Source organism: Tripterygium wilfordii, chromosome 4, assembly GCF_013401445.1.
Source record: "Tripterygium wilfordii isolate XIE 37 chromosome 4, ASM1340144v1, whole genome shotgun sequence".
Classification (NCBI taxonomy): domain Eukaryota; kingdom Viridiplantae; phylum Streptophyta; class Magnoliopsida; order Celastrales; family Celastraceae; genus Tripterygium; species Tripterygium wilfordii.
This window is the reverse complement of record NC_052235.1, coordinates 12,164,112-12,175,391: the sequence shown is the minus strand read 5'-3', so window position 1 is coordinate 12,175,391 and position 11,280 is coordinate 12,164,112. Positions and strand designations below refer to the sequence as shown.

The window sequence follows — 11,280 nt, the reverse complement described above, 5'->3', positions numbered from 1 at the left end:
CAATGAGTCGAAATTTGTGTGCGAATAGTGGCTCCCCTATAAAAATGAGCTCAATGAACTTTCAAATGACCCACACAGATTTAAGGCCCAACTAGTCCAAACGTAGGAACAAGTCTATAAAAATGGAGCCCAATGAACTTTCAAAGTGACCCACACAGAGATTTAAAGCCCAGAAAGCCAACATGGAGAAACTAGAAAGTACTGGATGTCTGGATTCATTAAAGACGGATTCATAATTTCCACAACTCTACTTGCACTTTCCCAATTCACGTCTCAAACCCTCCTCTCCATCCATTCATATCTCAAAGCAAAGCTCACACCTGCAGCTCAATTCATCAAACATGTCAATTGTGCCTATCAATAGTGACCAGAGAGACCTCACCATCTTCAGCCCCTTTTCTTCTCTAGACCTTTGGGACCCTTTCCCAGATTTCCCATTCTCTTCCCTACTTTCGGATCACTTTCCTGAACTTTCTCGGGGGATTTTCTCTTCAACACAAACACAAGTTGGGTGGAAGGAGACACCAAGATCACACGTGTTCAGGGCATACCTGCCAGGAGAGGATGCCTTGGTTTACATTGATGATGACAGGATGCTCCAAATAAGCACAGAGAGCGGCAAGTTCAGTGGGAAATTTAAGTTGCCTGTGAATGCCAAAACTGACCAGGTTGAGGCAAGGATGGTCAATGGTGTGCTGATTGTCACTGTTGCAAAGGAGGGTGCTGCTTCTGAAAGGCCTAATGTTAGGGCAATTGAGATCTCTGGGGAGTGATTGTAATGGATCAGTGAAATGCTGTGTCTATGTGTGTGTAAGTGGTTGTGTAGAAGTAATAACTAAGAAATGTAAGATCTGGGTCTGTAATATATTGATCTGAAGTCTGTTTCTGTGTCTTGGTCTTGGAAGTGAGAGTGTTTGGCTAGCTGGGTTGATATGTATGAATTTATCTTAATTATGTTGCTATTATCTTGGAAATATTTGTTGGTGTTGTCGCCTTGTAGGTGTTTTTCCCATTAATTGCAATAGCTATGGTAGTTTGAAAATGAAAGTTAAAAGTTCAGGAAAAAAAAAATCAGTGGAGCAGGCACATTGCAATAGTAGGCTTCCAATTTCTTCAATTACAGCAATTCATTGCAACAGATTTACCAGTTTAGATGACATTTCATCTTGCATTCATATTCAACCAAAGGAGAAATAACAGCTATGCACACTGCAAGAATACACAAAAGCAACAATACTTAATATTACACATCAATCTGTTCTTGTCTGCAACTACCCACCGAGCATAGAACCCTAATCTATAATGAAATCACCAATCTGGAAGAGTCCTTTTGGTGCATCAAAAGATGGACATTAGGTCAGCTGAATTAGGAAACCAAACGTGGAGGAGGTTAACCTTACTTACATTGTGTATAGAAGTTTATCTACTTCCATAGTCATTCACAGAAATTACTTAAGCAAGCAGATCCATTAACAAAAAGTAACAGCAAGATGGATAACGAAAATAATGTATAAATCAAAGAAAGAATCTCAACAAAAACTACATTCTTATAATTTTTTATTTACATATCGAACTGTAAAAGGCGAAGCATGCACATGTATATGGAGATGAAAGAATCAAGAATATGTTTGGAACAAACGAATGCTCTCAATAGATTTGATTTCTTATATGATACAGAAACTCCATCATATGCACATTTCACAAACCAACATAATAGGGTGGTGCTTACAAAGCACAATATCATTATCTGGAAAGGCTTCACATAATTTGCATATTGCACAGAAAATTTAAAAGTGAAAGAATAATGAATACACATTTCTTTCCAAGTCAATATTGCGAACTACTGAAATCAGAGGAGCAGAGGAGCAGTGAAGAACAACCACATTTCTTTCCAAGTGAGAAATATAATAAAAGTCGTTGTGCTTCTGCATGTAAGGAGCATCTTAAGAAATCCTTACGAAAATACTGGCACAAGTTCGGTCAATTAATAAATATATTTTTCAGAGATTTTTTACCAAAATAATTTGAGTTCTTCTGCAAGAGACTCGTAACCTTTAAAAGAAATGTGTCAATTGCAAAATAATTTTTATCAATCATACTCATGCCTTGTCAATTTTTAGAGGTTAATCAAAATTAGAGTTGTTGAAAGTGGCAAAGACAAGGTTTGCCTCGCATTACATATTGTTGAAAAGGCTGGTTGATTGTAGAGAGGCTCTAGCTACCACCATTGTGCTTAGAACATGGAAGGAGTGGGTGAAACAAGGAGATGAGCACGCAAGAAAAATGGGTGCTTTAGTTGCTGAAACTATTGGTAGTGAAGACTTTTGGGATGAGGTTGAAGACATAATTAGTATCACAAAACCCATATATTATATGATTAAGTTTTCTGATGGTGAAGGTCCAAAGATGGGGGAGATTTATGAAAGAATGGATAGTATGCTTGGACAAATAAAAGATAAAATGAGGAATAACAAACATGCTGGTTGTTATCCTCAAATAGAGAGTATTGTGTTAGCAAGGTGGGAAAAGATGAATATTCCTATGCATTGTCTTGGTTTTGCACTTACTCCAAGATTTTATGATCCACGTTACCTTGAAACACCAGCTCCTGGAGGAATTGCAAGAAGGGCTCCAAATGTTGATAAGGAAGTTGTTAGGGTGTCATGGAAGCTTTTGAAAAGATAGCTGAAAATGCCGCAGAAAATAAACTATTGCGTGAACAGTTTGCAACATTTCACATGAGGAAAGGTATTTATGCAATGGCAGCAGCTCAACTTGATGCAGTGACAATGGATGCTATTGATTGGTGGTCTACATATGGGTCTGAAACTCCAGAATTGGCTGAAGTGGCAAAAAAAGTATTATCTCAACCAATTAGCAGTTCCTCTGCCGAAAGAAATTGGAGTACATATTCCTACATTCATAATGTGAAGAGAAATCGATTGAATGGGACAAGGGCTGATAAGTTGGTTTTTATTCATTCCAATATTCGTCTCCAGTCACGTTTCTCTGACAATTATAAAGAAGGACCATACAAGAAATGGGATGTTGATCCAGATAATACATGTTTAGAAGAATCTTCTGTGAGATTAGAAGAGATGAAATGGGCTTCCTTAGATAAAGTGTATGATTCAACTGAGCCATTGTAGTTTCATTAGCTTTACTTTGTTAGTTGTTTCATGGAGGTTCAGAGTTAGTAATTAAGTGAGCTGTAATCTCTCTTCTTTTTATTTGAATTATTTGTTGTTTTTTCAATTCCAATACTTATATAGTTATATTTCATTCAATATTTAATGGTGATCCGAACAACTATTCAAACCGTACCACGTTCCCAACTAGCGTACCAATTAAGTATACCCCCAGTGTACCACAAATCAATCAAGTGGCGTACCCCGTACCCGTACCCGTACCCGTACCACGACCCGAAGCGTACCCAGTTCCTGGTAACTATGATCTTGATAGCAATTGTTGATACTCTCAACTTTTGTTTCAGAGAAAAATAAGTCTAAATATTTTTTGCGTACGCATCTATGAAGTTCAGCTCCAGCTTCATTTCTAGCTCTCCTCTGCAACCAAGAAGCGTCATCTAGCTCTGCTTGTTTCTTCTTTATCTTCTTCCTGCTCTTCTTTACTTCTATAATTTTGACATTCCTATTGGCAATTTTATTACTCCCCTCAGAATTAATCGTTGGGGAAATTTTGCACTGAACATTGGAGGAAGCAAGCTGCTTGGAGGAATTTGCATCAGCTGTCTGTGCAAATTTTTTCTACAGATCAGTTTTCTCTTTGAAGAGTCACTCCCACCCCCTTGATTGAAGAATCAGCCACAGAATCCGTTGACAGAGTTGAATCTATCTTCTGAACATGAGTACCCTTCTTGATAAATTCAAGTATATAACATTATGATAATTTTCACGATTTTTTTTTTACTATGAACTTAATTTGCACGATGTGAAGTCTTTTGGATAAAAAAAGGCATCAACACAACAATAACAGCAACAATAATAATTCTAAAATTTGCTTTTCCATATTTTTTTGTTAGATTCCAACATTGGCACAAAAATTAGAAGGAAAAAAAGCACAATGTTAGAAACCCCCAAAAGTTTCCTAAATCTATGTGACACTAAAATAGCCATTAATTAAAAACACATATGTAGGTCCCACTTCACATCCAACACTCCATGTTAAATGAGGGTCTTTTAGAGTTCATTTTTTGAGAGTATCAAACATTATCCAAAAAAAAATACCATAGGTAACAAAAACAAGCAGAAGCATCCCATCACATGTCTACATTCTATTGTTAGAAGCACGGAAAAGATGATGTGACCCAAACTAATGTATACATTTCAAATGTGTGGCTGTGCAAGTGGTATTGCCCTAACTTGTGTTTGTGAAAACTGTGCAAAGTTTGAAGATTGAGACTGGTCCAGAAACTACATCATATGCGTATTTCAGTAACCAACATAAAATATTACAGGGTGGTGCTTACTGCTTACCAGAGAAAATAACACCGAGGCCATTCGGGTGGTATGTGATATTTGTCGATATCAATCAGCTTCAAGCTCTCGATATAAAAAAAAATGAAATCGCTTTCAATTGGAAGAGTTCTCATCTTCATGACTCCAGATTATTGTGAACAGGGGAAGTAAGTTTTTTGCACATACGCATCACCAAAAGACACATCTATCTCCTTGATACTTAACAAGAAATTCATGGCTTCTTTATATTTTCTGGCTTTGCAATAGCCATCCACCACTATCTTGTAGGTTAATTCATTAGGTCTACAATTGTTCTCAATCATATAACGAATCACCTCATCCATTTCTGTAAGCATTCCCAGCCCTGCATAGCCTGTCAAAAAAGCATTACAGGTAAAAAGATATGGACGAATTCCTCTTGCTGTCATCTCAGTGAGAACCCTTATAGGCTCCTGCATCAGGCCTTGCCTGGAGAACCATTTGGTGACAGTGTTATAAGAAATGGATGAGCAAAAGTTCCAGGTTTATAACCATGTGATTTCAAGTCAGTGAAGAAGTCTTTTGCTACCTTTGCAAATCCTCTCTTCCACAAGCTGATATCACAGTAATGCAAGTAAACTCATCAATTCAAGTCCTCTGCTCTGCATCTCATCCAAAAGGCCTAAGATTTTATTGCAAGAGTGACCCATTTTTCATAAACATCAAGCATTACGTTATGCGTGACCAAAGTTGCCTCAGGCCTATTTCTTTCACTCTTTGAAATATGGCAATAGCTTGCTCGTATCTACCAGTGCGAGAAATAGTTGTGTAAGCTCGAACATCAAGTGTATTCCTCAAGAGGAATTACATCAAACAGCTTTGATGCAATAGAGTTCTGCGACTCTCTACCAAACTCCTAACAATCAATTCATTTAGCTCTTTAAACTTCACATTTTGGGAGCTCATATCCAGTACTGCCCATTCAGACAACAAAAGTGCCCTATCCCAATTGCCTGATAGATTCTTGGTATATTTAAAAGAAATTATGTGTTACACATATGCAGATTGAAGGGTAGTAGAATGGAAATGGTTTTGGACTACCCTAAGGACAACCCAAGTTCAAATCTCACTATGTACAGTATATATATATATAGGTCAAAGATGGGCCTTGGGGTCTTTGATCTCTTAACTTGTGTTAATTTTTATTTTAATTATTTTTTCCTAATTTGACTTTGTCAATAACTAAAACACGTTTTCCTTGATTCTCTCTTTAATGGTGAATGTTTCCCTGATTTATTGGAAAACAAATATATTCCAACGTTATTTATTTTTTTAATATATATCAAGAAAAAGCTATGGTTTAGTAGAATCGTTTTTTGAGAAAGAAAGACAGAAAAGAAACACAGCAAATTTCGAACAGTGCTCTGAATGTGCATAGATCACTGTTACAAAGAGAGTTATGGGCTTGTTTTATCCTGGGGACGACGTAGCCGATTTACTGTTTGCACACAAGAGGCAGAGCCGCGAATCGTCTTAAAGAGAGCGACCTAGTTCGTGACTCAAGCCACCGATTTTGATTTCTTGTTCAATCTCCTTATTTTGCAGACTTTGAGGTAATATCTTTAACAATGACCGACACCAAAGTGTGTGTGTACCTACCCCAAGTGTAGGGTATCGGCAAGTAATAAACCGGTGAGTTCGGTATCATTCACAAGGAAGCAATGCAAATTTGAAGGTGAATGATATGCAAATGACTAGCTAACAATACTAAACGCAATGAATATCAAAATAAAGACAAGTAATAAAAATGACCGAATGACTCGGTAACATAAGCGATTTTTGTAACCAAAGCAAGTGAGAATTTGATTTAAAACATCTAGTCTCTAATCCTTCCCGGTGGCTACTCGGTTCTCATACTCAAGGTATCATTGCAAACACACACAACCATACACAATGCATTGTGTGATACTATCAATCACGTAGGCCATCGGGTCTCTTAATTTACGATGAAACCAAAGGGATAAGCACCTAATATTATGCATTAATGTTCCCCCTTGGGGCTCGGCTTGGCTAACACCATAGTTTCACACTCAAAGATCAATTGACCATAACTCTTCCATGTACATTCCTAAATTAACCCAAAACCCCATCATCAATACACATAATTAATAGCTATGCAATGAAAAACTCGATTAATTAAGGAAATCATGCAATGAGTTTAACAATTCCCAATCGAACACATTGGATGCATTCCCTAGACTAGACAATCCAAAAATACAATCAAATATGTCATTCTCATATATCCAATCACACAATTATCACGAAATTAAAAGAGAGGGATCGAAGCTACGATCCTTTGAACATACCTTGAGTAATCGAAACCTTGCACCCACCGTTTGGGATTAGAAACTAGAAAGAGAACTTAGCCACTCATTATAACATCAATTTTATAGAGGAAAACCAATGTTTACAATCAAGATCACAAGAACTAAGCAAAATCCTAGAGAGAGAAAAACTATGATGGCTAGATGTTCAAGAGTGAATGAATGAGAAAGAAAACCCAAAACTTAGGGTTTTCCCCTCTTTTTACAAGTACAATTATCTATTTACCCTTACAAAGCTTTCTCCCATTGGTTACATTTGAGAAATACCCAAAAACCGAGCTCAATTAACCATTCTCAAAATGTAGAAATCGGGCAACTGTCCGGACAGTTGAGAAATCTGTGTGGACGATTAAACCTTCTAGTTCCAACTGTCTAGACATAATATAAGGTGTTTGGACAGTTTGTGCAGATTTCCATTTTTGGCTGTAGCTTCACAATTCTTTGATCTTTTTGCCCTTGAATTCAACTATCTAAACATCCAATGAAAGTGTCCGGACAATTCTTCATCTCTATGCACATTTCTTCAGTCCCAAAAGTTTCCAACTTCGTCGGTTTAGTCATATTTTCTGCAAAACCAATGAGAGACAACCATAAGAGTAAAACTAACTTATTTAAACACAAATACATTACTTTAGATACTAGAACCCCTAATTAGATGGTATTAGGACCTCAAAATAGAGGTCCAGTCAGTCTACCAACTCAAGCTTGGCAGAATCAAAGAAACTACTCAATCTATGGAAAGGTTGTTCAAGAATTGAATAGATAACGAACTTACCCTTCATTGAGAAAAATCCAAACGACCCCTTACAAGGGTTTCCCTCTTCTTTGTCAGCATCAAACTCTGGAGCTACAACAACTGAAGTAGGCGTTCGTGGATGGACATCTTGCTGATGCTTCAAGTCAGAGTCGACGGAAACTATAAGAGAAGGAAATTGGGGAATGCTTTGGTTAGGTGCGTTTATGGGCAGTGATGTATTGGTGGGTAAAGACAGGCGAAGAAGTTGTTGCAAGAGGAAGTCAAATGAAGGAACAGACGATGATTGCACAGGAAGTGGGAGTGTCACAATGCTGCCTGAATTTCATTGTTGGCGTTGGTTGTGGTGGTCTATGTGTGGGGAACTGGGGATAGGATAGTGTTTGGGAAATGGCACCCTTCATTTCTTTGAGTGTGTTTGAAATGAGCGATTTGGATAAGAGAAGAGAAGAGAAGAAGAGGAGAGAAAAAATAATACTCAGGGTTTAGGGTTTTAACTTATAAATAACTTAATTAAACATATCTTCCTTCAAAATGACTCCATTTTGGGAGGAAAAATTTCGACAAAAATTTAAGGAAATCTTCCTCCCAAATCCCCCCTTAATTTTTTATAAATTATCCAAACAAGAGAATTGGAAGGAAACTCCATTTCCCTTCTCTTCCTTTCCTTCCAAATCCCTCAATCCAAACACTCTTAGAGAAGATAGAGAAATGAAGAGCTTTTTGGTACGTGTCCCAACACATCAACTGCCACATCATCACTAGTGGGCCCACAAATACACCTACCAGTCGATGATAGCTGTATTATTTGAAGTTCGGTACAGGAGCAACGACAATCAAGGTGTCAGTACTCTGATAAGTTATGGTCTAGACCTAAGAGCAACCACAATGGTGCACATTTAATGGGCCATGGATGGGCAAAAATTGTTTTATTGGCCAAACATGAGAATTGATGTGTACAATTGTGCCATTTAAATGGCCCAATTTTGTTGGGACTACTTGTAAAGAACAGACATTGTCATTCCCCTATATTGGCCCTTCTTGTTCATTTGTTGGGGCCCACAATTCCTAAATTACAATGATGTCGCATATTTTTACGTCAAAAATGTGAAAAGTATGGCCAACAAAGTTACACCATTGTGGCATACCACATTTCTTTTCCCACTCATACCCCACTTTAAAAGTTTTTGTTAGCCAAATTGGCCTAAACACCATTGCAGTTGCTCTATGTCTTTGTCTTATGTATTTTGTTATGTTTGTTTTATACGTTAGAGCCTTTCCTTTAAATATGTCCTCCAGATAAGTCATCAGTAATGAACTATCCAATATCTTTTGTAACCAAGTTCATTGAAATAAGAGCAACTACTTGTTAATATCAAGCACTAGATAAAGGTACACCCAAGGTTATCAAAATCGAGATATTACATAAGATAGATAGAAGGCCGACAAGATTGAATCGTAAAATCGTAAGATTTTACAAAATTTAAAAATAAATATAATAACTTATTTCTATATAAATAATTAACATAATATAATATTCTATAAGCAATAAAAAACTAAAATATGATTATTAAAAAAATTACACTGGTTTAGTGTAAATGAATAAAAATTAAAAATATGATTATGTAAAAAAAAAACCCAAAGGATGAATCGTCTCTTGCATGAAGACTTATTGCTGGGACATCTTTTTAATATATTTTATACGTAAGTTGCTTGTGTGTTTACTTTTACCTTTCCATTTTGGCCCTTGATAATTCCTAAGACTTAAGTCAGAAAAGAGAGATTTAGTTTATACATGCCCACTAAGAAAAGGTTTAATATGGTCAAAAGACTAAAAACAACCTTTGCAATGGTAATCTTGTAGTTATAACTAGATTTAAGGGTATTTTTATCCAACCCATAAGTCCATAAGCCTAATACAGATAAAATCGATAAAATCATAAAATCGGTAAGATTAGTAAGATCGGAAGGTAAGATCATAGGATCTTATCAATTTTGCGATTTTGAATAGATTTGGATCGTTTTGTTGATTTAAGATCGTACGATCTTACGATTTAAATCAGGATTTTGATAACCTTGGGTACACCCATAATGGAACATAATGTGCTTGTTTTGTGCACCTTTTTAGACCACAATATATGCTCCTTAATAAAATATATTGGGTATGTTTGGTAGAGCGGTTAGATTTATTTTTAATGCTAACGGAAAATCTGTGGAAAAAAAATTAAGCTTAAAGACGTGTAATATGTTGTGAGCTGTTTAACGAATTAAAAACTGATGCTAGCGAAAAGGCTGTAAAGTATTATCTTAATTTTTGTTATTAAATTTAATTTAATAAATACAATTTATTATTAAATATAATTTTTAAGTATAAAATATATATATTTTTAAATCAATATTAAAATGATTATCTTAAAGTTATTAAATTTTTTTATTAAATTTATTATTAAATATAATTTTCACTAAAAATTATAAATATTTTTAAATAAAAATTAAATTTAATATCTTAAAATTATAAAAATATATCTTATAATTTTTATTTTACTTATTTTATTTATATTGTTGTGAATTTTATATTATATTGTTATATTAATAAAAAAATATTGATAAATAAATCATTTAATACATCATTTGTCAGGGTCCATGTTAAAAACAGTAATGATAGTTAGCCTAACTTTTGGTAGCCCAAGTCCATGTAGCAATGTTGACCCTTCATGTGATAAAACAATTTTGAAATATGATTTTTTGGGACAAAAATACCCATTCCTTTAAACGTGCACGTTCAAATTCAAATGATGACATCATTGTTTTGTTTGACTATTCTCTTTCTTAAATGAAATTTCAAAAGATTTTAACTCTCAAAATACATGTTAGATTTAGAAAAAAAATTACAAATTCAGAATCAGTACATAAAAATCTTTCCAACAAGATTCATTGTCGATAGTTTTTTTCGAGTCGTTCTTATATCCATTGTCAATGGAAATGCAAAAATAATGGATTATGAACTAAAAATAATAAATTATGGACTGTACTTTTGAAAAACAATGGATTATGAACTATATTTTTAATGGATTTTGAACTGTGCTTTCAAAAACTATGATACTGGATTAAAAACAATGGATTCTGGAATGTGCTTTCAAAAACAATGGAATTTGAAATAAAAACAATGAATTCTGGAACGTGCTTTCAAAAACAATGGAATTTGAAATAAAAAAATGAATTCTGGAATGTGCTTTCAAAATCAATAGATTATAGATTAAAAACAATAGATTATTGATAGTGTTTTCAAAAAAAACAATGAATTTTGAAATAAAACTATGGAATAGAAGTTTCAACTTCGAACTATTGTGTTTTATGCATTCATGAACAAATTCCATTGTTCTTGAATAACAATATAGACTATGGAATTGACTTTTTTGAGTTCCAATTTCATCGAAATGAGATATTAAAACATATTTGTAACTCGTTAAAACAAAAGGATTGAAGTTTCAACTGAGAATCAGAGTATTTTATTCATTCATGAAGTATTTCCATTGTTTTTGAAAACAATGGAATATAATAATATAAACTATGGAATTGATCTTTTTGAACTCCAATTTCATTGAAATGAGATATTAGTGAAATGAATCGAACAACGATCAAGTAGCGGAATAATAAAAATTTTCGATTCCTAATCCGAGGATTT

The 11,280-nt window shown here is 34.7% G+C and overlaps 1 protein-coding gene across 1 annotated transcript; it reads left to right on the top strand.

Annotated features, from left to right (window-relative positions):
- Window positions 1–218: 218 nt before the first annotated feature.
- Window positions 219–995, top strand: LOC119997354 (18.5 kDa class I heat shock protein-like). Its single transcript, XM_038844300.1, has one exon. It carries the CDS (start codon window positions 342–344, stop codon window positions 771–773), a length of 432 nt encoding a protein of 143 aa, XP_038700228.1. The 5' UTR covers window positions 219–341; the 3' UTR covers window positions 774–995.
- The last annotated feature ends 10,285 nt before the right edge of the window (window positions 996–11,280 follow it).